General features: G+C 47.2%; 1 protein-coding gene across 6 annotated transcripts in view; it reads left to right on the top strand.

The window, feature by feature from the left end:
• TTC7B (tetratricopeptide repeat domain 7B) overlaps nucleotides 1–26,830 on the top strand; it is a 263,594-nt gene that overhangs the window by 69,558 nt on the left and 167,206 nt on the right. For all 6 annotated transcript variants that reach the window (XM_043472771.1, XM_043472777.1, XM_043472773.1 and 3 more), the window contains exon 5: nucleotides 16,787–16,908. In XM_043472771.1, the coding sequence (XP_043328706.1) occupies nucleotides 16,787–16,908 (122 nt within the window). The remainder of the gene's footprint in view (nucleotides 1–16,786; nucleotides 16,909–26,830) is intronic.

Raw genomic sequence — 26,830 nt, 5'->3', positions numbered from 1 at the left:
TCCCAGTTTGCTGGTGGTCTCACCACAGCTCGATCCTGGTATTTCCCCCTTTAGACTCAGAAGTGTTTCCTGCGAGATTGCTTGAAGTAGTTAGAAATTCTCTGAGACTTTGGGTTTGGTCAGAATCTTGTTTCCCATCAATTTATGGGTTCTCTCTCTGCTTGAAGATTAGAATGTTAGTCGCTCAGTCGTGTCTGACTCTTTCTGACCCCACGGACTGCAGCCCACCAGGCTCCTCTGTCCATGGGATTCTCCAGGCAAGAGTATTGGAGTGAGTTGCCATTTCCTCCTCCAGGGGATTTTCCCGACCCAGGAATCAAACCCAGGTCTCCTACACTGCAGGCAAGTTCTTTACTGTCTGAGCCACCAGGAGTTGGAATAGAGAAGGGCTACCAAAGTCCTGGTAGTTTTCTTCTTTTGTAAATGTGCAGACCAGAAGTAATTTCCTTTCTGTAATGTGTTGATGTGTGTGGCGAGGATCAGAATTACCTTTCAGGATCAGGGAGGGCAAGGTGAGAGCCTCAGAGAAGCGGGGGAGAGGGCCAATGGAGAGGTGTCTGGCCTGGCTCACGCCAGGATGGATTATAAACCATAGTTCATGATGTCCAGGAATTCAGGAAGATATGTGGCTGTCTTGCCAAGATGTTGTTCTGTCAGAAGTCTGCTGTGAGAAAGGAATTATTTCTTATTCAGAATTTATGATACAATCTTTAGAGAAATGCTCATGCAGTTTGCTTTCAATATCTACATGATTTTCACCGTCTGCTTCCCTGATAGCCAGTGCTTGGCAGCAGAGAAGTCTGCTCACCCCAGCCAAGCGGTTCTAGTGGACCCACACAGTCCTTGACACTCAGGGGACCTTATTTTGTATTCTACTCTCTGTTGCCAAGGTAGGGCCCCCTCCTCCAGGCTTGGAGAAAGGAGGTTCATCTGTGTGTCTTTAGTGACGTCGGGATTGGCAGATCTGGGTGTACTTCCTCCTGTATTCATTTAGAACCACCTATTCACCACTGGGTTCTTTAGCCAGACCATCAAGGAGACTTATGTAATCATTGCTGTTGTTGTTCAGTCATTAAGTCGTGTCCAACTCTTCGCAACCAATGGACTGCAGCATGCCAGTCTTCCCTGTCCATCACCAGCTCCTGGAGTTTGCTCAAACTCATATCCGTTGAGTCGGTGATGCCATCCAACCATCTTATCCTCTGTCATCCCCTTCTCCTCCCGCCTTCAATCTTGCTCAGAGTCAGGATCTTTTCCAGTAAGTCACTTCTTCGCATCAGGTTACCAAAGTATTGGAGCTTTAGCTTCAGCAATAGTCCTTCCAAGGAATGTTTAGGACTGATTTCCTTTAGGATGGACTGGTTGGATCTCCTTGCAGTCCAGGAGACTCTCAAGAGTCTTCTCCAACCACAGTTCAAAAGCATTAATTCTTCGGCACTCAGCTTTCTCCATGGTCCAACTCTCACATCCATATATGACTACTGGAAAAACCATAGCTTTGACTGGACAGACCTTTGTTGACAAAGTAATGTCTCTGCTTTTTAATATGCTGTGTAGGTTGGTCGTAGCTTTTCTTCCAAGGAGCAAGCGTCTTTTCATTTCATGGCTGCAGTCACCATCTGCAGTGATTTTGAAGTCCAAAAAATAAAGTCTGTTACTGTTTCCACTGTTTCCCCATCTATTTGCTATGAAGTGATGGGACCGGATGCCACGATCTTCATTTTTTGAATTTTGAGTTTTAAGCCAACTTTAAAACTCTCCTCTTTCACTTTCATCAAGAGGCTCTTTAGTTCCTCTTCCATATAACTGTAGGATTTAAAATAAATATTTTTCACGATTTTGAGAAAAGAGCGATCACAGGATATTAGACTGTGAGAAAGAAGATGGAGGCCCAGAAACGGACAGCCCATGGACACACAGGAAGTTGGGGCCAAAGCTTAGATTAGAACTCAGCCCTTCTGACACCTAGTTCATCATCACTTACTTCATTATCCCAGCCTGCTGCCCATAAACTCGGATCCTGTAGTTCTTACACCCTTATACATAGAAAGTGCTCAGTAAGTATTGGACCAAGCAAGCCATTGCTCTCAGGAGCGTGGGGGAGACAGCATCACTTGGCTCAGGCTTCAGTTTCAGGGTATGCAGGTGACATTGCCATTTCTGACTCTGATTTTCCAGGATGAGTTTTCTTTCATCAGGTACCACTTTGGGCCACCCCAGACCCAGGAAGCTGCAGTATTAGCAATGAGAGAGACTGAATGAATCAAACATCTGTTTTGACTGTAATAGATGCTCAAAAAGTATCTGTGATTAATGAGAAATCTGGAGGAAAGATGACCTTCCTTAAGTGGCCACTGGGGCTTGGTGAATGTTCAAGAGCTTTTATGAGGCAAGACAATGGGTGCTCTGCAGAAGAAGCTACCCATTTGACCTTTTTTTTTTTTTTAACTTAAATAACTTTTAAGAATTAGGCTAAATTGAAAATAAATGTTAGGAAAATAAAATCTGGAAGAAGTAAAAGACTGGGGCCAGCTTAGGTAAATAGTGCTTTCCTTTTCTGGGTAGGTGACCGTCTCAAGTAGAAAACCCCACACATCCTGTTCCTGTGTTAGTTCTGCTGGGCAAAGGCAGTCTTGCAGTGGTTTCCCCCTCATTTCCCAGAATCTGTGTGCCAGAACCTTTGAGCATCTTATTTATTAGCGTTGGCTCTTAATATCATTCACTAGCAAGGATAGGATTGGAGGAGAATGTTTGAGGAGAAATTGGAATGTTGTAGACAATGGTTTTTCATAATCTAGAGCCACCGATTTGCGTTTTTGACACAGCCTCATTCCCTGAGTTTTTCTGAAAGCAGGTGTGTTCAGTGATGTTAGAGTCGTGTGTTTCCTGAATGGCAGAGGCTCTTGGCGAAGGGCTGGCTCCCCCTCCAGGTGGCTGACTTGTGCTGTGAGAAGCAGGAGGCCGCAGGGCACTGAGCGACCGGCTTGGAATCCTGGCCTGTCCATCCCGGAGCTGTGGGACCCTGGGGAGGTTGCTCAGCCTCTGAATCCTCAGCTGTCAGGGTAGCAGAAGGAATCACTCTAAGGCTGTTGCAAGCGTCAGATGGGCTAGCTCCTGTGTTTCCCAGTGGTGTTTGCTGTTCTTCTTTAGTCACTAAGTCATGTCTTTGCGACCCTGTGGACTGTAGCCCACCATGCTCCTCTGACCATGGGATTTCCCAGACAAGAATACCGGAGGGGCTGCCATTTCCTCCTCTAGGGGATCTTCCCGACTCAGGGATAGAACCTGTGTCTCCTGCATTGACAGGTGGATTCTTCACCACTGAGCCACCAGGGAAGCCCAGTAAATGTTTGTTTTGTTGGCATTATCTGTTCCTGTGTCCCCTGGCAGTGGAATCTTTCCTAACCCTTGAAGATTTCCGATATAGAAATATAGAGTATTTTAAAAGTGCTGTTTTATTTAAAATGTTCAATAATTTTAAAGAGCTACTTATGGAGTAATTTTTTTCAGGAGAAGTTGGTTTTGTGTTTTTTTGTCTGGAAGCTGATGGGCAGCATCTTGCCTGGAGTCCCCATCCTAGCTGGGTTCTGAGTCTGTTCACCTGGCCCTTTGACCTTAGCCCAGTCGTTTATATCTGTGAGCTTCAGCTTTCCGTCCTGGCGGCAGGGTTAGTACCGCCTGCCTTGTCTCAGGGAGCGAGCCAGCGGGCCTCCAGAGCTTTCCACCCAGCATGACGGGAGCTCGCCGGGAGGAGTCTCGCTGCTTGTCCGGAACGTGGAGGCGGGGCGCAGGGGCCCGGCGTGGGGGAGCCGCGCCGCGGAATGTTCGTTCCACGCCGTCCTCGTCGCGTGACGCTCACAGAGACCCCTGCCAATAGTTTGCTCTGACAGTTTGTTCTCCAAAGGGGAATAAAAGGTACCTGCAGAATTATGCCTATGGAATAATTTAATCAAACGAATCAAATCAGCATAGCTGGAAATGACATGGAGTGGCCCTGATCAGTTTACCTTCAGATGGTGGCGTTAGGCCAACAGTAAATAAAGTTATCTGCTTCTCGGGGTGCCATGATAGGAATAAAGATGACTTCACCCTCGCCTGTCACAACACAGCCCTGCTTTTGGCCGGCGCAATCACGCGTCCGTCCTCGGCGTGCATCGGCCGCCGGGGGTGGCCTGCTTGAGCAGGAGCTGTGCCCGGGTGGGACTTTAGCTTCTGCTGACAGTTCATTCCTTTACCCGCTGTTTTAGAAAAGAAGTTCAGGCCGAATTACGGGACCCCGTAGATGCCCTCACGGGCTGTTCCGGCCCTGGAGTTTGGAGAGGCAGCAGCTGGGGCGCGGAGGTCGCGGGCCGGCCCGGGGTTCAGGCCTCCCCCGGGGGGCACAGGGACAGGGCCGGGGTGTCGGATTCACAGCGGGATTAGACGAAGGTCACTGTGTCTGGACCTGAGAGCAGAGGTCCTGGGAGACGCCCTCGGTGCAGCTGACGGGAAGGCGGGGTGTGGCGCGGGCCCCACGGGCTGCCCCTCTTGCTTTAAAACCCGAGACGGTGGAGACGGGGCGGCTTCTCCCTCTCCTGCCTTTTCGCTCCAGCCTAAGCAGACTTCATGGAGTACGTCTAAATAAATCACTTCCTTAAGGAAATGTCAAGTCACTAGCCAGGATGCTGTTCTGACTCTGAGCCTGCCCTCTCACTGGCTGGAATAGGAGGCTGAGGCACGCTTGAAGCGGAGTTAGAAAAGCCTAGAAACCAGGAGAGAGCAGAGCTGATTTTAACTTTCTATGTGCCGTCATCATTTTACAGGGTTAAAGGGTTCTGCTTCTGTCTTTTTTCAGTCAACGTTACATCCAGACTTCAAAGAGGGGTCTTCCTAGCCATCCAGTGGTGAAGACCCCGCCTCCCAAGGTTCGGGGAGCGAGAGTCCCCCCTGCCTGGGGCCCAAAAACCAACACACGACACGGGTGCGACTTTGCAGCAAATCCCGTAAAGACTTTAAAATGGTCCGCATCAAAAAAATGTTTTCCAAAACCAAAAACAAACAGAAAACTTTACTTTCATGACTATGTAATACGTTGTTAAGTGGATGGCCTCTGTGATGTGATTCACTCACAGCTGGGGATAACCTGTTTTATAACCTGTTATTGTAATTATAACCTGTGATGTCACCTTCCTTCAGGCAGTGTTTCCTTTGCTTGGCACTGTTTCCTAAGGGCTGGTTCCCGGAAGTGGGGACAGTTCTACATTCTCTACTAGGTATGGTGCACAATTGTCTTCTGCAAGTCACACTGACCTCTTCTACCATCAGCAGTGCAAAAGGGTAATGGTTGCTTTGCAGTCTTGACAGGGTTGCGTTTGTTTCAGAGTTACTTTGCTGATGTGCTGGGTAAAAACTGTACCTTGCAGTTTTGGTCTGCATTTCCTGTTAGTCAGGGTGAAGTTCTTTCCATCTATTTGCTTATAGCCCTAATTCTTTTCTTTTTTAATTTAAATCACAGCATTATTGAGATATGATTCACATACCTTAGAATGTATCCATTTAAAGTGTTCCATTCGGTAGCTTTCAGTAGTTGCCAAGTTGTGTAATCATCACCAATATTTAATTCCAGAACATTTCATCACCCCCAAACCCTGTACCCATTAGCTGTCAGTCCTCATCTGCTTCCCATTTCCCCAGTTCTATAGACTTGCATATCCTGGACATTTCCTATAAATCAAATCATGGTCTTTTATGACTAGCTGTTTTGGCTTAGCCTAGTATTTCAAGATTCATCCATGTTGTGGCACATATTGCTATTTCATTTCTTTTTAAGCCAAACACTATGCCACTATAAGGATATACTACATTGTGTTTATCCATTCATCATTTTATCATTTATCATTTGGATGGTTTCTACTTTGGGCTGTTACAATAATGCTGTTATAACTGTTTGCATATAACATTTTGTGTGGACAGATGTTTTCATATTTCTTGAGTGTAGTCCTGGGAGTAGAATTGCTCGGTCATGTGATAACTTTATGTTTCTTCTTTGTCTCTTTATACTTTCTCTCTGATTTTTGGATGTAGTATTATTCTTATAATTTGAATAAAGCTTTTACATCATAAGTATGTTAACCCTTTATCATGTTTGCTCTGAATAATTTCCCAATCAGTAATTTTCCATTTTTAAATTGTTCATAACTTTTAAATCTGTATATAATAGTTGAATCTGATTATCTTTTTATTACATTTATTTCATAATTTTAAAGCTGAAATAGTGGGATAAACCTTCTCTAGGATTTAAAGAGTTTTCAGCCATCTTCCATATTTTTTAAAAAGAACTTTCAATTTCCAAAATCTTCTTGGAGAGATTTATTTTTGTGTGTAACGTTAGATATGACTCTAAATTAATATTTTCCTCAAATTTCAGTGCCACTTTAAGAAGATGTTATTTTTCCATTTTCATATTTTCTGTTATGTATTTTAAGTCATTAGTAAAATTTTAGACACAGTAGTCATTTCTGGCTTTCCTGTTTTGTTCTGCTAATTTTATACTGAACCAGCATGACACTATTTAATAAGTACTTCTTTATGATATGTTTTAACATCTGAAAGGATTAGTAACTACTTAATTTTTAGGATATCCTTTGTCCTTTTCTGTTGATACTTCTAAATGTATTTCACAATAATTTGCTTCTAGAAAAATTCTCTTGGGACTTGGTTGAATTTTTATTAACTTTATACATTGGTTTGGAGAATTACTTTTAGTCTTCACTCATCTGTGACCATGGTACCTCCTTCCATTTTGCAAGACCTTTTGTTTTACAGATTTCAGTAGATTTATTATACTCCCAGGTTTTTCTATTTGTATTGCTTTGTGTATAGGATCATTTTTTTCTTTTTATTTTCACATATAACAAGACTTTGATTTTTTTCAGTTCAATTACAAAAATATTTAATAAGTGCCTTCTTTGTTCTGCACACTGTTCTTGACCCAAGGGGCATGAGAATGAATTAGCCATAGAGCGGGTCCTTAGGAAACTTAGTGTTTTCTGAGGACACTGGTCCATAAGCAGTGTGCGGGCTGCTTTGGTGGGGAACACTTAGAGAATTCTGCAGGCCCGGAGCAGGGTCTTAGACCAGTGTGGAAGTTCAGAGGTGGCTCCTGGAAGAGATGACCCCTGAGCCGAACCTTGAAGACTGGCAAACATAGCAATACAGGATTATTAGCCACAATACTAAACTCTATAAAAACAGAGTTGATTCTTTTCATTTTTCTAAGAATATGAGCATATGGCCAAGGAAAGATTTTTGTTCTTAGTCTTTCTTTCATTCTGGATTTTCCATCTTATCTCTTTCATGCGCTATCTCCAGACTTTCCTAAACCTGTGGTAGCATAAAGGTGGTGGAAAGTATCCTTACTTTGTTCCTCCTTGAAGGTGATACTTTATTAGATCTCCAGTAAGGATTTTAATGTTTATGTGCTCATTAAGTTTTCCATTTGCAGTTCACAACAATGTAAGTATGTATTATTATCCCCAATTATTCAGATGAAAACAATGAACATCTGAGAGATCAAGGGATTTGTCCTAAGTCCACACGTGGTCAGGACTGTCAGAACCAGGCCTTGAACCTGGGCCTTTTGACCTAAAATCGCTGGCCCCGGCCGCTTGCTCTCACGCTTCCTCGGGCGTGGGGTGTGTGCTTCCGCCCAAGCGGCTGCGCCTGTTGGCAGTCCTCTCTAAGGCAAGTGCTTATCCACAGGACAGGTGGTGGCTTCGATGCTGCCAGACAACGCTGCTGCCCAGACCCCTGTGTCAGAGGCTCTTTGTGAGGAAGGGATTAAGCCGAGATGCTTAGACGTCAGGGCAAACTCGGAGCTGAGCTATTCTCTCTGACTTCTTCCTGGCGTTCTTCTCGTCCTGTCTCATCCTGGCAGTTCTGACCTCTTGTCTTCTGGACTGTGCTCTGCAAACAAACACAGATTAATAGAACAGACGGGGAGGAGCTGGACTGCAGAGTCAGGAGGACCTGAGTTTCAGCACCAGCCCTAACACTTGTCAGCGATGTGATTTGGGTAACTTGCTCAGTGGGGCAAAGTCTCAGTTTCCTCTTCAATAAAAAAGTAATAGTGTGCATTTCGGTGGGTCTTTGTGGGGGAAATTAATGACATAGCCTGTGTGCCTACAGAGTGCCTAATGCCTAAGAGGTTATTTTCTTATGACATTTTCCCCTGCGTTTCTTGTTGTCCCTGCAAATTTACTCATTCATTCATTTACTAAGTATTTTATTCATTTACTACATTTACTGTGTGTAGTGTATGCTTCCCCTGCATCAGACACTGATGTACACTCTGAATGTGTTAGTAAATGGGGTAGACGTGGCCCCTGACTTTACAGAAGTTGCAGCACTGAGGAGGGAGAAGCCAATAATTGAGTAAAAAATGCATTGATAAATGCAACAGAGGAATAGAACAGGATGCTGTGAGAGGGAGTAATAGAGACAGATCTACCTTATGGCAGCAGTCTGGGCAGGCCCTTTTGAGAAGTGGCCATTGAGCTGAGGTGAGATGAGAAAGCACCCAAGAGTCACATGGTCCAGGTTGTTATAAAAATTATTCAGGTTGTTATAAAAATTATCCAACTGCTTGTGGAGGGTGGAGAGGAGGTTAAGGAGCTAGAGAGGATGTGGAGACTCTGTTTTAGGAGGCTATTAGAAATCTAATAGGAAGTGGTGAAGGTTGTAGTTGTAGGAAATGGATGTATACACACATTTGAGAAATAATTAGGAGGGAAATAGTAATGATCAGGTGTGAGGGAGTGCCAGGGTGTCAGGGCTCAGCCCCCAGTGTCTCATTTGGACGGTTGACTGGGACAGTACAGTCAGCCCCTCGGCATCTGCGGGCATTGCTCCCAGGGCCCCCTGTGGATTCCAGCATCTGCTGATGGTCAAGCCCCTTATGTAAGATGGCACAGTGCAATCATCCCTCAGTGTCTGTAGACGTGGAACCCGTGGGGAGAGCGGGCAACTGTATTTATACGATGGGGGTGATGATAGAGGCCTCGGTTTGTGCAGAACCTGGGCTCTAGGAGCATAATCACGCTGAGAGGGTGTCTGCTGGTGGAAGTTAGGTGGCTGCTCTCCCAGGAGGGCATGCTAGGGGCTAGGAGAGTGATGCTGGAAAGGGGCCCTTGCGGAGAGCCCCATTCCTGAGGCTCAGGTGTACAGACCCTTCCTAACTGGACCAGGAGAACCGAGGCTCGCCCCCGCCCACCACAGCCACACAGCAAGCCCAGCACCAAGCCGTGTGCGATAGCACAGCACTGCCAGGGCAGGGGCGTGAATGTGGGAGACACGCCTCCGAGCACGGGCAGACAGACCGCTGAGCTCTGAGGAAGCCCCCGGCATCCCGGCCCCACGGTGACACAGCTCAGCATCCCTGTGCTCGAGGGGTCCGAGGCCTGCGGTGCACTGGAAGTGACTCTAGAGACAACGAGACCCAATGCCAGCTCACGTACTGGCTAGGTTGACTCGATCCCCACACTTAGGGCCTGATAAAGGAAGTGCCCGTTTTCAAGTGTAAATGTTATTTACCTCACCTTATTTCTCTGTACACAGTTATCAACATTAAATGAAAATTATAAAATACATATACGCATATATACCACCAGGAATAAAACAAACCACTGTGAAGAATAATAAATAGAACCCAAACCAGAAACGACCCCGGAACTATCAGACAGGAACTTTAAAATATCCTTGAGTTATAAGCTAAAGAGTATTGTGGAAAAGATGTGTAACGTGCAGGAACAGATGGAAATTTCAGGAAGGAGAAGGAAACTATAAAAAAGTATAACTGAAATGCTAGAAATAACAAAACGTGACGTAAGAGACAAAGAACTTCTTGGTAGCTTATTAGAAGACTGAACACAGCCAGGAAAAAACTTTCATTTGAAGATGGGTTAGTAGAGATGATTCAAGTGAAACACAGAAAGGAAGAAAGAGTGGGAAAAAACAGCACAGAGCGTCCAGGAGCTGTGGGAAAATATCACATATGTGTTTGCTGCCCCAAGAGGAGAAGAGAGAGAAACTGGGACAGAAAAAAATTTTGGAGAGAAAATGGTTAAGAAGTTTTCAGAATTACTGAAGCATAACAAAGAATCTCAGATCCAAGAGTCTCAGAGAACCCCAAGCAGCATAAATAGAAACACATACTTAGATACATCATAGTCAAACTGTTGTAAATCAAAGACAAAAGCCTTGAAGGCAACCAGAGAAAGAGAAACTTTAAATTCAGAAGAATAAAGATAAGCGATATAAGATATACTCAGAAGATAGTATGCAAATCAGAAGCCACCGGAAAGGCAAGATATGTTTTTAGAGCCAAAAAAAACTGACAAGATGCTTTGCCAGCACACCTGTATGACAAGAAATGTTAAATAAATCCTTCAAGCAAGAAAAAATACAGATCCAGCACAGTGAAATGAAGAGCATCATAAATGGTTACACTGAGGGTAGATATAATTCCTTTAAAAGATAATTGCCTAAACTAAAAATATTAACAATGGATTGTGGGATTTATAACATAGAAGTAAAATTTGTGGCCATAATAGCAAAAAGGATAGGGGAGGAAATAAAAGCATATCCAGGCCAGAATACTGGAGTGTGTTGCCCTTCCCTTCTCCAGGAGATCTTCCCAACCCAGGAATCGAACCCAGGTCTCCCGCATTGCAGGTGGATTCTTTACCAGCTGAGCCGCAAGGGAAGCCCAAAGTGTTTATACTATGTATGAATTGGTGTAATATAATTTAGATAAAGGCTGTGAAAAGCCATATTGTAAAACCTAGGGCAGCCACTAAAAAATAAGGAAAAAAAGACATAATTAACCAGCTGATAGTGAAAATGAAATGGAATCACCAATCCAGAAAAAAAGAAAACAAAGAGAGAGAAAAAAGATAAAAAGAACATATGAGACAATAAAAAACAATTAGCAAGATGGTTCCAATCACATCAATGATTATATTAAATGTAAATTGTCTAAGCACCCCAATTAAAAGGCAGAGATTTTCAGACCGGACAAAAAAGTAAGACCTACTATATGCTATCTGCAAGAAACTATTTAAATGTTAATACATAGGTAGACAAAAAGTAAAATTACACACTAGGCAAACAATAATCAAAGCAAAACTAGAGTGGCTGTGTTATATCATAAGGTAGAATTAGGAACAAGGACTGTTACAGGAGATAAAAGGAAGTATATAATAAAAGGAGTCAATGCACCGGCAACACATTATAATCCTAAAAGTATGTAAACCTAATAATAGAACTTCACGCTATATATAAAACAAAATGTATAGAAGAATTTATAACATTAAATTCTTACAGTAGAAAGGAAAAAAAATTTCAAATCAATGATCTAGATTTCCAGCTCAAGAAACTAGAAAAATAAGAACAATTAAAACCAAAATAAGCAAAAGGAAGGGAATAGTAAAGATTAAAACAGAAATTAGTGAACTGGAAGGCAGATAAACAGTGGAGAAAACCAGTAAAACCACAAATGGATTCTTAGTGAAGATCAGTAAAATTTATGTAAACCATTAATAATATGAACAAAAAAGAGAGAATATACAAATTATCAATACCCAGATTAAAAAAGAGGCACTATAGGTCTATAGATATAAAGAGGATGTAAGGGAAAATTATGACCAACTTTAACACCAATAAACTTGATCGTTTATAGAAAATAGACAAATTCTCTGAGAGAATTTGTACCAAAGTACCAAAACTCACTCAAGAAGGAATAGATGGCCCACTCCCCTTAGGTTAGCTGGGTCCAGGCTGCAGAACTATGAAAGTTCTAAGAGCCCTAGTGGACAAGAGCCAGCCTCCCCCTTGCTCTGCAAAACTGACCACGGGCTTTGAGGGTGGAGCAGGGAGGCTGAATTATGAATGAAGGAAATGGAATTTATCATTAAAAACCTTCCCATAAAGAAAGCTACAGGTCAGGTTGGCTTCCATGGTGAATTCAATGAAGAGAGGTTCAATTTAAGGGAGACATGATGCTAATAATACAAAAGCTTTCAGAAAAGAAGGTAGGAGTAAAACACTCCCTGACTAAGTTTATGAGAGCACTAGTTGATTCCCAGGTGGCCCGGCGGTAAAGAATCCCCTGCAATGTAGGACACGCAGGCTCGGTCCCCGGGTGGGGAGGATCCCCTGGAGGAGGAAATAGCAACCCACTCCAGTATTCTTGCCTGGGAAATCCCATGGACGGAGGAGCCTGCTGGGCCACAGTCTGTGTGGTCACAGAGAGTCAGACAAGACTGAGTGACTGAACAACAACAAGTCTCATGAATAGATGCAAATGTCCTCAGCAAAATACTAGCAAACTGAATCTGGCAGCATTGAGAAAAAATGATATACCACAAGAAAGATACATTTCAGAAATGCAGGGTTGATTTAACACATGGAAATCAATTGCGTAATACAACATATCGATAGAATAAAGGAAAAAACTGCATGACAATGATACTCTCAGTCCAATAGATTCAGGGAAAGCATTTTGCAAAATCCAACACATTGCGTGATCAAAAACTCAACAAACTAGGAATAGAAGTTATTATCTTCAACCTGATAGAAGGCATCCGTGAAACATCTAACCATGTATATAAAGGTGAAAGAGTGGATGCTTTCCTCCCAAGATCAGGAAGAACACAAGGATATCTACTCTTACTACTTCTGTTGACGAGGTTCTAGCCTCTAGTCAATTAGACAGGAAAAGGAAATAAAAGGCATCCAGATTGGAAAGGGAGAAGTAAAACTATCTTTATTTGCAGATAACATGTTCTTGTATATAGAAAATCCTAAAGAATTTACACACACAAAACTATAACTAACAAATGATTTCAACAAGTTTATAGGATACAAAGTCAGTATACAAAAATCACTTTTATTTGTATCCACTAACAATGAGCAATCTGAAAATGAAATTAAAATTGCAATTCCAGTTATAATAGCATCAAAAAAGATTAAAATAATAAAAAGAAGTTCAAACATTATACTCTGAAAACTATAAATTACTGTTGAAAGAAATTTAAAAAAAAATACCTAAATGGAAAGGCAGCCTATGTTCATGGAACAAAAGACTTAATTTGTTACAATAACAGTACTCCAAATTTATCTACAAATTTAATGGAATCCCCATCAAAATCTCAGTTGCCTTTTTTTTTTTTTGCAGGAATTGATAAGCTGATTCATAAATTAATATGGAAATGGAAAGGACCAGAAAAGCCAAAACACTCTTGAAAAAGAACAAAGTTGAGGGACTTATACTTCCTAGTCTCTAAACTTTCTACAAAGCCACAGTAGTTGAGACAGTGCATACAATTAGTATTCCTGAAAAATAAAATGGAAAAAAAAAAAAGAAAAAAATACAATTATATGATCAAAGAGAAATTCTTGAACTCAAAAAGTAAGACTTTATTGAGCACTTGCTATATACTGTGCCAAGTGTTCTATCCATTTAGTCCACAGGACCACACTGAGGGAGGAATTCTGTCGCCATCTCCATTTTTCCAACGAGGAGAGTGAAGTTTAGAGTCTGTGCCTCGTCCATGGTGGTGGAGCTGGGCTCTGAGCTCAGAATGGCAGCCCGACTCCGGTGCCCGGCTTGATGCTGCAGATCTGAATTTGTAGATTGAGAGCTCATGCTGTGTTCCAAGAACAACGGTGGCTGGCGAGGCAGCTTCTGGTAGACTTTCTAGGCTTCAGGGAGAAAAGGACTCTCTTTGCAGATTGTCTGCAGGGAGGACGGCAAGGCTGGCTTCCAAGTTGTCCACAGCAACTTTCCGCATTGGTGACTGGAGTATCGTCTATCATGTTCTGAGGAAGAGAAGGTGTGAAATCCAAGAATATTGTAGTCAGGTTTAGAGAGACAGAGACAAGAGAGAGATATTCTTGAACATGGAAGAATTTAGGACTTGTAGCATCCATGAGCCCTTTTTGGCGGTATTCCACCAAGCAGGAATTGATTTAAAATAGAGGATTAAAGAAACGGTGAATGCATTTCATTGATTGACTGATCGAGGTATAGTTGATGTACAATACTATTTAAATTTTAGGTGTACAGTATAGTGATTCACAATTCTTAAAGGTTATATCCCATTGTAGTTGTTATAATCTCACTTATAGTATTTATAATTATAGTATTATAAATACTATAAAATGTTGGCTATATTCCCTGTGTTGTACTATATATCCTTGGAGCTTATTTACTTTATACATACTGTTTTGTACCTCTTAATCCATACCTGTATCTGACCCCTCAGATGCATTTTAATATAGAACTGATGAAAAACAATTATGGGGTTGGACATAATTGTTAGGAATTTTGGCAATGTGAAATAGTACTATAACAAAACAGGAGGCTGAGGAGAAGTCACTGGAGAAGGTAGTATGGATATGTCAGTTTCCTTATTGCTATCATGGGTCAACAGATCCTGCATGGAGCTGAAATATGTGATTAAAAGAATGAGTCATACACCTGAGGCAGAACTGACTTATTGGAAAAGATCCTGAAGCCAGGAAAGATTGATGGCCAAAGAAGGGGGCGGTGGAAGATGAGATGGTTGGATAGTTTCACTGACTTAGTGGACATGAATTTGAGCAAACTCCTGGAGACAGCGGAGGACAGAGGAGCCTGGCAACTGCAGTCCGTGGGGTCACAAAGAGTGGGCCGTGACTTACTGACTGAACAGCAGCAACAGAATGGGACTTCCCTGGTGGGCCAGTGGCTGACTCCATGCTCTCAATGCAGGGGGCCTGGGCGCGAACCCCAGGGGACCAGATCCCACTCGCCACAACTGAATAGTCCACACGCCGCAGTGAAGATCGAAGGTTCTCGGTGCCTCAACCAAGACCCAGCACAACCAAATAAATAAACATTTAAAAAAAGAAAGGACCTAATCTCTGTCTCTCTTCTCTGTCTCTTTCTTGTCTCTCTGTCTCTGTCTTTCTGTCTGTATACACACGTAACACATGCATGCAGGTGCATGTTACATGCATGCATACATATGATAAATATCAGGTGTGTTTTTCATTTTAGAGAGACTGTGAACTTTGTGTTAAAAAACACATTTTCCTGAAATTGAGTGCTTACTTTGGTTACACTTTTGTTTCTCCTGTTAAATTTAATTAAAATTAAATGTAATGGTTTAAAATTAAAACCAGCACATATCACAGTCCTGGTGTTTGTAAAATGATTTTTAATCTTTCTCTCCTCTTGGTACTTATGTAGGCAGAGGTATGGGTTATTGTTCAATCAGTGTTCACTGGTTATTTCTATGTGATAGAATTTGGTGATGCTTTTTCATATTTTTTTTTTGTATGGTACTGCTTTGTTTTTGCTTTAAAATAATCTTGGAGCTTTTAAACATTGAAAGCTATTCTCAAAAACAAGTGAAAGATAATTTTTTCAACAGTTTCAGCATTGGACTTCCACGTGGAAATGTCAAGGAAGTAGTTAGACCTGAGTCTGGGATATGTCTGGATTAGACGATCAAGTTGGGAGGTGGCAGCTTGGAGGTGATTTCTGAGGAACAGGTGAGGTCATCTTGGGAGACTTAAGAGGGAAGGATGGGGGCTCAGAGGGGCACTCTGCCTCTCCCAGGCTTAGCGGGCGGCTGGGGGAGGAGCCGCAGGGGGCCGGAAATGACGGTGCTCAGAGCTAGGATGAGCACCTACCTCTTAGCACTTGCAGAGCCAAGCGCTGTCAGGAAGGAGCCAGGCACTTCTGATAAGATGCTGAGATGCGGTTCAAATGCAAGGGATGTCATCCTACAACATGCTGGTCATTGTCTGTGTCCTCTGCCTCTCCCCCCGCCCCACCCCAGGGCTCACAGGTGGAGACCCAGCAGTTGCTTTAACTCCCCTGGAAGGACCATTTCAAGACCTCGAGAATATCGGGGGTTTGGCTAACAGCTGGGGTTTTGAAGAGCTGCTGACTTGCAGTCGATGTCGGCAGCATGTTTGGAGAGCATCTGTGTGGTTTCTAAATGGGCCACAAGTAGCTTCTGGTTGATAAATGCTTTATTTGACTCGTGAGTTTAAAGAGAGTAACCTCTGTAACAGTAGATATGTGTTTACACTTCATTATGTCCCACTCCACTTGCAGGTCTTTCCCTTGATTAGTTGGCAGTCTTTCTGGCAGGGCTAAAGACGCCAACCTTTACAACCTCATTATCTGTTGACAGGCGGTCAGGTTTGGGGAGAGAGCGAGCTGAGGTCGTTTTTCTTAAGCTCTCTGTCCTTGAGAGCAGCTGACTGCCGCCCAGACCGCCGCCGCAGCCGTGGAGCCTGGCGGATTCGCTGTCCGGTTAGTTCTCAGGCCCTTCCGCTCTTTCTGAAGCGCCGCAGAGCCTGCAGGGCCGAAGCCGCGGGCTGCCGTGACCTCAGCCCTTGGTGGGGACGGCCGCTTCCGCCCGTTGCTGGGCCCGCTTCTTTGCCACGGAGCCTCTCTGTCAGCATCTCGGCCTTGCAGAGCCGTCCCCGCCGAGGCTCCCGCTGGCATCGTGTGCCCATCCACGCCCGCCAGTGCTCAGGCCTCGTGCCAGGCGGAGCACGCCTGCCAGGGAGCAAGCAGCTGCCCCCCGTCGCACGGAAGCCGCTCTGCGCCGTTCTCCTCCCCTCCCAGGGCCGCGCACTACGCGCGTGTTTCAGTGTTTCAAGCCCAGCTGTGCGTTTGCAGGTAGGGTGTGAAGGAAGTAGGCTTGCATGCGGATCTGATTAGTTTTCCAATTTTCTCCCCTTCCAGGTAATACTTTCTAATATTCAGAACAGAAGTCCCAAGCCTGGCCCTGCGCCCCACGATCAAGAACTAGGTTTTTTCCTAGAAACGGGACTGCAGAGAGCCCATGTCCTCTATTTCAAAAATGGGTAAGCTGTCGTCTCTTTTTAAATCAAGTTCCTAAAGAAGGAAAGCAGAAAGCCTTATCATGGTGTGTTCAGTTTAGTTATTATCCTGAAGCAGTTTGAACTATACACCACAACTGGAATTTCTTGAAGACAGAGTGAGCTCTTTTGTCTCTTCCCCACCTGGCTCATCTCCCCTGCCTGGGAGATTCGAAGGAGGGAGAAGGGCGTGTGAATACGAGTCTCAGTCCCGAGCCCCGGGGCCAGGGGACAGCTGGGGGCCCAGACCCGTGCCCTCCCGCCCCTGGGGGGACCGTGCTGCCCTCCTGCCCCCATGGGGATCAGCCGCCCTCCCGACCCTGTGGGGTGCTGCCCAGGCCTCCCTGCTTTGCTGCGGGACATGTTAGTGAATTGGCAACCCTGGCCCACAGGATCGTCTCCTTCTGAATGGCCGGTCCCTTTAGAGAACTGGATTGCCAGGTATCAGACAGTTTTTGTGAAAGTCCATGTGGCTGGAGTGCCATGCAAGTGGGTTTCTCTGTGAGCTGCCTCTGAACGGGGATTTTAGAAGGTTCAAGAGCCTGAATGTGACAACAGACGCTGGTGCATTTGCCGTCTGCCGTGCTTCCATGTTGCTCTTATGAGGAATGCGACAGTGCTGTTTAGACCTCTCAGCTGTCCCTTGTTTTGGCCTTCTGCTTCAGGGTGGGTGTCCGTGGAGACCGGCGCTAGGTGTCTGACTCACCCGAGGCTCCTCTGAGGCCACGCAGGGGGCCTCTTCCTCTAGGAATGGTCCCGTGGAGCTCCGAGCTACAGATGGGGTATCGGAAATGTGGAGCTGCCCACTGTTCATTTTCAAGAGCCTCAAACCTTGAGGCATAGCTCACGGAAGTGGGATTTCATTTCTGCTTGGGGGCCCAGAGCCACATGCTTCTGTTTCCCTTTCAATGGGGAGCTAAGTGCTTATTTTCCAAATCCTGTTAAACCGTTTGTGGAGCAGGTCTGCTTTGCTCCGAAGGTTCGGATTGGCAGGGCCCACAAAAGGCTGCAGTAAACGCCTCAAGGTTTGGAATGGCTTGGTGGCTTTGGCTTAGAGATGCTTTCGAGTTTGATCTCATCTGTCTCTGACAGATCGTCTGAGTGATGGTGCATGGCCCCCAGGCTGAGTTTTGAGTTCTAGTTTCCTTGCTGTTATAAATAGAGGGAGAAGGGACAGAACATGGGAATATTTTCCTGGTGATCTTTTTGCTCCCTTTTCACAAACAACCGTAGTCATCACAGAGGATGCTCCAGCCTGGCTTTCCCTCCCTCTAACTGTGAGTGTGTGTGATTGACGGACAAGCCCAGAGGCTGGAATGAACTTCCCTGGGGCTTTCAGAAACCCCCAATCAGCAGCTTCTGTTGGAAATGCTTTGTGTGAGGTTGATGAGGGTGGGCCGGCCAGCTTAGTTTCCTATTTGAAGCCTGTGCATCAAGGAGGAAGAAGCAGGGCCGTTGGGCTCAGCTCTCTTTTCCTGGACCTCTGGATGCCCCCAGCACCGAACAGGAAAATAATGATGAGAAGTTTGCCGAAGGTGACAGATTATGTGCTGTAACTGCTCACTGGCTCAAGCCTCATTTCATCTCACCCGAGTTCAAGGCGATTCCCATTGGCATAGTCAGAGTTGGGGCACTGCTCCATTTTGAAGCCCCCTTCCCTCTTTGCTTGTCCTTTTGCTCGTCTCCCTGGGCTTTAAGGAGCAGTAACGCCCTGAGCCAGCGGCTGGGGAGGCCTCACCAGATCCTCAAGGCAGGGGCTGGGAGCAGTGACTAGAGCTGACGGGGGTGGGTGGAGGTGGAGGCCAGTTTTGAGACCACAAGATCTGGGGGAAGAAGAGACCAGTAAGAGGTTCTGGACATGCCAAGTGCCATCAGCTGCATACCTGGTGGTCCCTCAGAGCCCGAGGGCCACACCTGGGGGGCATCTGACAGCGGCCGCCCACCCCTGGTTCCTGCAGGGCACGTGGGGACAGACGGACCGGCCGCCATCCCTGAGCTCCGGGGGCTTCCCGTCCTGCGATGTGTTTGCTGCTTCGATGTCTCACTCCTTTTTGTGTTTCTACATTTGAAAAATATGTATCTGGGAGGATATAATGGAAAGAATTTGACTGATTTTCAAGCATAGGAAGATGCATCATAGATGAGTTTAGCAATAAGAGATACACAATTGATAAAGTGTATCTTTTTCTTTAGAAATATGCTTAAATATATTCAGCTTTTTCATTGCCAAGCGGGTGACCTCGGGGCTCTCTCAGAAAGACCCTGGCCCTGGGACCAGTTCCTGGGCCCCTCCTGATGCCTTGGGTCTCTTTCCTCTTTACCAAGTACTCCCACCTGGTCACTGATCCTCACGGCGTCACCTCGGCCACGTCCACCCGTGCCCCGCAGTGTTGCCTGTGTCTCACACGCTTGGCTTCTGCGCTTCTGACCTCAGTCCTCTTGGCTCTGCCCCGCTGCAGGGGAGATGCTGTGTGCTGGGCTTCGGTCTGACCCTCAAACTGTGGCCTCATCCACCGTCCAGCCTGGCTTGTGAAGAAGCACTTGACCCCAGGATGAGGCATGGCTGAGGGTGGTTCCCAGCTTCCACTGTGGTGTTTTCTCATCCCCCTTACATACATCATGTGAAATGCCAGGCTGGATGACAAGCTGAAATTAAGATTGCTTCGAGAAATATCAATAACCTCAGATACACAGATGATACCACCCTAAGGGCAGAAGGTGAAGAGAAACTAAAGAACCTCTTGATGAGGGTGAAAGGAGAGTGAAAAATCTGGCTTAAAACTCAGCATTCAAAAACTAAGATTCTGGTCCCATCACTTCATGGGAAATAGAAGGGGAAGAAGTGGAAACAGTGACAGGTTTTATTTTCTTGGGCTCCAAAATCACTGTGGACAGTGACTGCAGTCATGAAATTAAAAGACATTTGTTCATTAGAAGGAAAGCTATGACAAACCTAGACAGCATATTAAAAAGCAGAGACATCACTTTGCCATCAAAGGCCCTTATAGTCAAAGCTATGGTTTTTCCAGTGGTCATGTACGTATATGAGAGTTGGACCATGAAGAAGGCTGAGCGTCAAAGAATTGATGTTTTTGAACTGTGGTGTTGGAGATAACTCTTGAGAGTCCCTTGGACTGCGAGGAGATCAAACCAGTCCATCCTAAAGGAAATCAGTCCTGAATATTCACTGGAAGGACTGATGCTGAAGCTGAAACTCCAATACTCTGGCCACCTGATGCAAAGAACTGACTCATTAGAAGAGACCCTGATGCTGGGAGAGATTGAGGGCAGGAGGAGAAGGGGATGACAGAGGATGAGATGGTTGGATGGCATCATGAGCTCAATGGACATGAGTTTGAGCAGACTCCGGGAGAAGGTCAGGGCAGCCTGGTGAGCTGCAGAGAGGGGTTGCAAAGAGTTGGACTCGACTGAGCGACTGAATGACACCATCACACTTCTCGTCTGCCAGATCCTCTGGCCCCACCCCGCCCCTTCCTCTCTCCCCTCCTTCCTTTCTCCTTTCTTCCTCACCCCTCCCCTCCTCACTCCCCTTTCTCTCTGGCCCCCTTGGAGGGAGACAGCACCTGCTCTCACCCGGCCCATGTATCCTGGGCGTGGTCTGACTTGGCACACACCCATGTGGATCTCACCTCCGTTTTTCTTATCCCTCTGGGTGACAGCAGCAGGCCTGTTAAGGTTGAAAAAACATCTTGCTGAGGCTTTGCTGCTGAAGGCAGGAGGAGAAGGGGACGACAGAGGATGAGATGGTTGGATGGCATCACCGACTCAATGGACATGAGTTTGAGTAAGCTCTGGGAGTTGGTGATGGACAGGGAGGCCTGGCGTGCTGCAGTCCCTGGGATCGCAAAGAGTCGGACACCTCTGAGCGACTGGACTGAACTGGAACTGACGCTTTGCAGAGGTGAAGTCAGAGTGTGTTGACCTCAGAGGGCCAGAGCTGCTGCTCTGAACTCCTCAGCTTGCCTTGCCCATGGCAGGCCCCCGGATGGGGGGCCGCATGGGTGCTGGAGCCAGAGGACCTGATGAGGAGCCAGCGCTCCTCCCAGCTGGGTGTCGGTTTCTTTATCTGTGTGCGTGCCAAGTCTCTTCAGTCGTGTCTGACTCTTTGTGACCCCGTGCACTGTAGCCCACCAGGCTCCTCTGTCCGTGGGACTCTCCAGGCAAGAATACTGGAGTGGGTTGCCATGCCCTCCTCCAGGGGATCTTCCCGACCCAGGGATTGAACCTGCGGCTCTTATGTCTCCTGCATTGGCAGGCGGGCTCTTTGCCGCTAGTTCCCCCGGGAAGCCCTTCTTTATCGCCCAAAACACCCGAGAGCTGTGGTGAGCTGCAACCGAGAGAACGCGCGTGGGAGCACTTGGTGCAGCGTCGGGCGGGCAGCCAGGGGTGAACTGTAATTTCCGCTGATGATGATGCCCGGCTGGCTGTCCAGCTGGAAGCGGGACCACAGGCAGGTCAGACTCCAATTCCTGAAGCAGGCGTCGTTCACTTGATTGCAGAGCCTCACGCAGCAGAGTTCTTAAGGAAGGGCATTTGTTTATGACCGCTGGTGCGTGTGGTCTCTGCCCGAGAAGCATCGCGATTAGCCTGGATAACCCCCAATAACCGAGGGCCACAGCTGTGTCTCAGAGAAAGGAGGAGGGGCTGACCATTCTGGGCAGCACAGGCAGCGGCAGAGGAGCGGCCTGGGGCTCCCCCAGCTTTCTAGGAGAGGAGTGTTACCCCTCCCCCACGGCTTGAGTCCTTGACGCCAGAATTGCCAGAGCAGCTTGAGATGGGATGCTGTTTATTTGCTCCACGTTGATTTAGGAATATTCAACCATGTCCTGGCCTTCCCAGGTGGCTCAGCGGCAAGGAACTCACCTGCCAATGCAGGAGATGCAGGTTCGATCCCTGGGCTGTGAAGATCCCCTGGAGGAGGGCAGGGCAACCCACTCCAGTGTCCTTGCCTGGAGAGTCCCAGGGACAGAGGAGCCTGGTGGGCTAGAGTCCATGGGGTTGCAAAGAGTCAGACACGACTTAGCAGCAACAACAAATTACGCCTTATAAACAGAGCAGCAAAGGAGAATGCTAGCAGCTTTTCTTCTTGTCTGCCATGTCAGCTGTTCTGCGTAAGCCAAATGGATTGTATGTAGTGTGTGTTTTGCCTGGTTCTGAATTGGTTTTAATTCAGTGAAAGTGAAAGTTGCTCAGTTGTGTCCGACTCTTTGGGACCCCATGGACTGTAGCCCACCAGGCTCCTCTGTCCACGGGATTCTCCAGGCTAGAATACTGGAGCGGGTTGCCATGCCCTTCCCCAGGGGATCTTCCCCACCCAGGGATTGAACCCGGGCCTCCTGCATTGCAGGCAGATTCTTCACCATCTGAGCCACGAGGGCGGCATGGGGAGGGTGAGGGTGGGGATAAATTAACGCGAGAAGGCCCATGAGCATCCGAGCTGGGAGATGCGCCCGCTGGGTTGTACTCCTTCCTGGGTCGCATCAGGCGTTCTGTGTGGGAGGCCGTGACTTGGAGCGCGTAGGAGGGCGGGCAGTATGGTCAGACTCCTGGGGTCGGGCTTCCCTGAGGAGCTTGCAGCCGGGCTAGGCAATAGAGGGGGGAGTGCGCTATTGTAGCCAGTCACCAGGATGTTTTGTTGTTGTGTTCAGTTGCTAGGTCGTGTCCGGCGCTTTGCAACCCCATGGACTGCAGCACACCAGACTCCCCTCTCCTCCACTGTCTCCTGGAGTTTGCTCAGATTCATGTCCATTGAGTCAGTGATGGTATCTACTCATCTCATCCTCTGTCGTCCCCTTCTCCTTTTGCCTTCAGTCTTTCCCACCGCGAGGTTCTTTTCCAGTGAGTCAGCTCTTCCCATCAGGAGGCCAGAGTATTGGGGCTTCAGCTTCAGCATCAGTCCTTCCAGTGAATATTCAGGACTGATTTCCTCTAGGATTGACTGGTTCAATCTCCTTGTAGTCCAAGGGACTCTCTGTGTTGGTTATGGCTCTGTGCATCACCACTTTGTGCCGGCTTTAACTAGACCACTAGTTACCACTACACATTGACTTGTAAAAGTTTTTAAACTTCCCCAGTCATCTTGTTGACCTTTGCAACTGTTCAGCCCTTCTCAGTGTAGTTTGGAGTCAGCAGGCAGGAAGAGGGCCGTGAGGCTGGCCACGTCCCCTGGGTGCTGAGCTTCCTGGGTTTATGGCCTCAGGGAAGCAGGAGCTTCAGACAGGCTCCTGCAGCCGGGGAGGGGGCGTTTGCTGGATGCGCTGGTCTCTCCAGGCTCTGGAGCGGAGCGACTTAGCCCTGTCCTTTGCCGCATTGCCTTCAAAATGTCTTCCTTCTGGCGGTGATGGAAGTGGTGGCTTTTTCAACTGCACAGTCACTTTTGCATTAAGAGTCAAAGAGAAAATTCAGACACTTTTCCATAAGCATTTATTTAGTATATATCAACTTTTTGTACATGACATTTCTCAGGAGATTCAGAGAGTAAAAGGAAATGAGCCTGCACTCTGGGAGATGGTAGGAGAAAAGAAACAGGGGAAGACACCCCACGTCACTTAAGAGGTGACGGCAGAGAGAATGGTAGGGGACTCCCCTGGGCTGGCAGCTAAGAAGCCTCCTTGCGAGGCGGGGGACGCAGGTTCCGTCCCTGGTCGGGGAACTAGGAGCCCACGTGCAGCAGAGCAGCTAAGCCCGTGCGCCACCAGGAGGGTGCCCATGCCGCAAGAAAAGGTCCCGTGTGCAGCCAAGACCCGACACATCTGAGTAAATTTAATACTTTTTTTGAAAAAGGAGCCCACCATGGAAGAACACCTAATCACTTTAACTGAGCTGAAGTTTGCAGGCCATTCATTCATTCAGTATTTATTCATTCGTTTAATGAGGATTGAGCGTAGCCCTACCAGGAACCAGGCCCGCTCTCAGCACTGGGGCTTTAACGGTGAAAAAGAGTGACAAAGTCCCTGGCCTCCCAGAACTCCGTTTCTGAGAATTAAATAAAACAAGCAGTTTCAGGAGAGTCGGTGCATGTTGAGACAGAGGAAGTCCAGCTTGTCACAGAGGCAAATAGGAAGCTGTGTGTTGAGACAGCTGCAGATTTGGGAAGGGGGAGACAGCTTTGGAGAAGTGGGCTTGAGGTGATGGAGGTGCAGACTGGGGGGAGTCGGGGTGCGTTCCAACTAGCTGGTAGGAACATGGGGGAGAATACTGTGCTCAGTATTCTCCATGGGAAACCAGGGGGCTCTGTGGTAAAGAGCCTGCCTGTCAATGCAGGAGACACAGGATACTCAGGTTTGATCCCTGAGTCGGGAAGATCCCCTGGAGAAGGAAATGGCAACCCAGACCAGGATTCTTGTCTGGAGAATCCCATGGACAGAAGAGCCTGGTGGGCTATAGTCCATGGGGTCACAAAATGTCATATAGGACTGAAGCGACTTAGCACAGATACACACAGTATTGTATGTATTCTGCAGGGTATGAGGAGGCCACTCTGCTTGGAGCAGAGGCTTGTATAGAAACGTATAGGTTTTTCTGCAAACCTCCCAGCACAGGACCTGGCCTGCAGGGGGTGAAATCAGTCACCTAACAGCTCTGCTGTGTGCCGGGACTGCGCGTGGTCCTGAGTTGATTAACAGAAGATGCCTAGTCCAGGTTCTCAGGGAGGATGCAGTATAGTGAGGGAGATGGTAAACAAGTAAAGCCGTGCTTAAAATCACAAGTCATAGTAAGTGCTAGAAAATGCAAGAGTGCGGCAAATAACAGAGGGCACGTGCTTATGTAAGGTGGTCGGGAAAGGCCTCCTGAGGAAGTGACAGGAGGCCAAGCCGTGAAGGATGAAAAGGAGGCGAACATGCCAACAGCAGGAGAAGGAGTGTTGTGAGCAGAAGGCCCGCCACGTGCGAGGTCTTGCCCCAGGGAAGAGCTTGACGTGTTGAGGAGTCTGAAGAGTCCAGTGGGGCTGAAGCGGAGGTGGGAGGGGAGAGTCCCGGACTCCCCTGGTCTGGCTGACCCTGAAGAAGGCAGGCCTACTACGGCGGCGTATGGTGGGAGAGGGGTGGTCGTCCAGGGGAGAATCCCCGAGTCACTGGAACGAAAGCGAGGGGACAGTGGGGGGCAAGGCTAGATGCTCCCCTCAGAGACGACAGCTGTAGCAGGGACAGAAGTGCGCGCCCCGGAGGCGTACGGGGTGGTGGGTGTTCGGTCCGAGTGTGCGGGGCTCGCTTGGGTCACAAGTTGGGCGTTTCAGCGCATTGGTGATATTTGAAGCCCTGGACTGGATGGAGTCAGGGAGGGACAGAGTGTGAAGAGAGACGCCCAGACAGCCCAGGGCCCAGCAGGAAACCTCCAAGAGCCGGGCGCTGGGCTCGGGGGAGGGGCCCACTGGGGAGCCACCGTGGGGGGCGGGGACCAGGAGGGGCGTCCCCGCGGAGACCTGGGGCATCACCGTGGCCAGTGATGCTGCGATGTTCATGAGGGGAAGACGAGGCCCGGGGTGAGACGCCGTGCACGGCATTCCTGACCTCGACAGGACTTTCGCTGGACGGTCAGAGCCGCAGCTCGACTGGGGAGAGAGGGCAAACTCAATGGTGGTGTCCGAGGCGGGTTGCTTTCAATAAATGTCATTTCCTTTCCCATTTCCTTTTCCAAGTTGGCTTCTTGCTGGAGGATGGATGGTGGAAAGATGGAGGAAGGCTAAAAGCTAGGCTAAGGGCAGGGAATTCATTCTCCAGGTGTGGAGGAGGTTGAGGTACCAGGAAGAACCCAGACTAGGGTGGTTCATTTGGCCAGAATCTAGTGCCAGAACAGTCAAGCCCCAATGCCAGTCAGTCGTGGTTCATTTTACTTGGATTTTGGCCACAGGCTACATACACTGTGGTCTCAGCAAGAACCACGTGTGTATTTGACTGAGAGGAAGATGGGGTTATGGAGGGAGTGGGGGTCCATGTAGGTGGCTGCTTCCTTTACTCACAACAGCTTTGGGGGAAGTTTTTGGACCAGTGTGAGTCCTGCAGCCTGGCCACCATGCCCACCCCGGTGATGCCTCTTGTCCTTCAGGCAGTCTTGAGTCTGGAAGATTTTGGGTCAACCCAGCCAGCTGTGCTAAGCACTTCACACAAGTCATTTCAGTAATAAGAAAACTTTTCGTAACAGTTGAGCTGATGGTCGCTTAGACAATCTGAAATCCCAGAGTCCACGTGGGCGGCTGTTCTTCCTGCTGTTCAGTCGCCCAGTTGAGTCTCTGCGACCCCATGGACTGCAGCACGCCAGGCCTTCCTGTCCCTCACCATCTCCCAGAGTTTGCCCAAGTTCATGTTCATTGCATCAGTGATGCCATCCCCCATCTCGTCTCCTGACGCCCTCTTCTCCTTCTGCCTTCTATCTTTCCCAGCATCAGGGACTTTTCCAATGAGTTGTCTGTTTGCATCAGGTGACCAAAATGCTGGAGCTTCAGCTTCAGCATCAGTCCTTCCAGTGAACATTCAGGGTTGATCTCCCTTAAGGTTGACTGGTTTGATCTCCTTGCTGTCCAAGGGGCTTTCAGGAGTCTTCTCCAGCACCACAATAAGAAGGCATCAATTCTTTGGCGCTCTGCCTTTGTTATGGTCCAGTTCTCACAATCATATGTGACCTCGGGGAAGACCATAGCCTTGACTATGCGGACCTTTGTTGGCAGAGTGATGTCTCTGCTTTTCAACACACTCTCTAGGTTTGTCATCACTTTCCTGCCAAGAAGCAATCGTCTTCTAATTTCATGGCTGCAGTCACCATCTGCAGTCATTTTGGAGCCCAAGAAAAGAAAGTCTGTCACTGTTTCCGTTGTTTCCCCACCTGCTTGCCATGAAGTGATGGGACCAGAATTAGTTTTCTGAATGTTGAGTATAAGCCAACTTTTTCA

The sequence above is a fragment of the Cervus canadensis genome, chromosome 6, assembly GCF_019320065.1.
Source record: "Cervus canadensis isolate Bull #8, Minnesota chromosome 6, ASM1932006v1, whole genome shotgun sequence".
Classification (NCBI taxonomy): domain Eukaryota; kingdom Metazoa; phylum Chordata; class Mammalia; order Artiodactyla; family Cervidae; genus Cervus; species Cervus canadensis.
The sequence above is the reverse complement of the archived record's forward strand: the minus strand, read 5'-3'. Positions and strand labels throughout refer to the sequence as shown.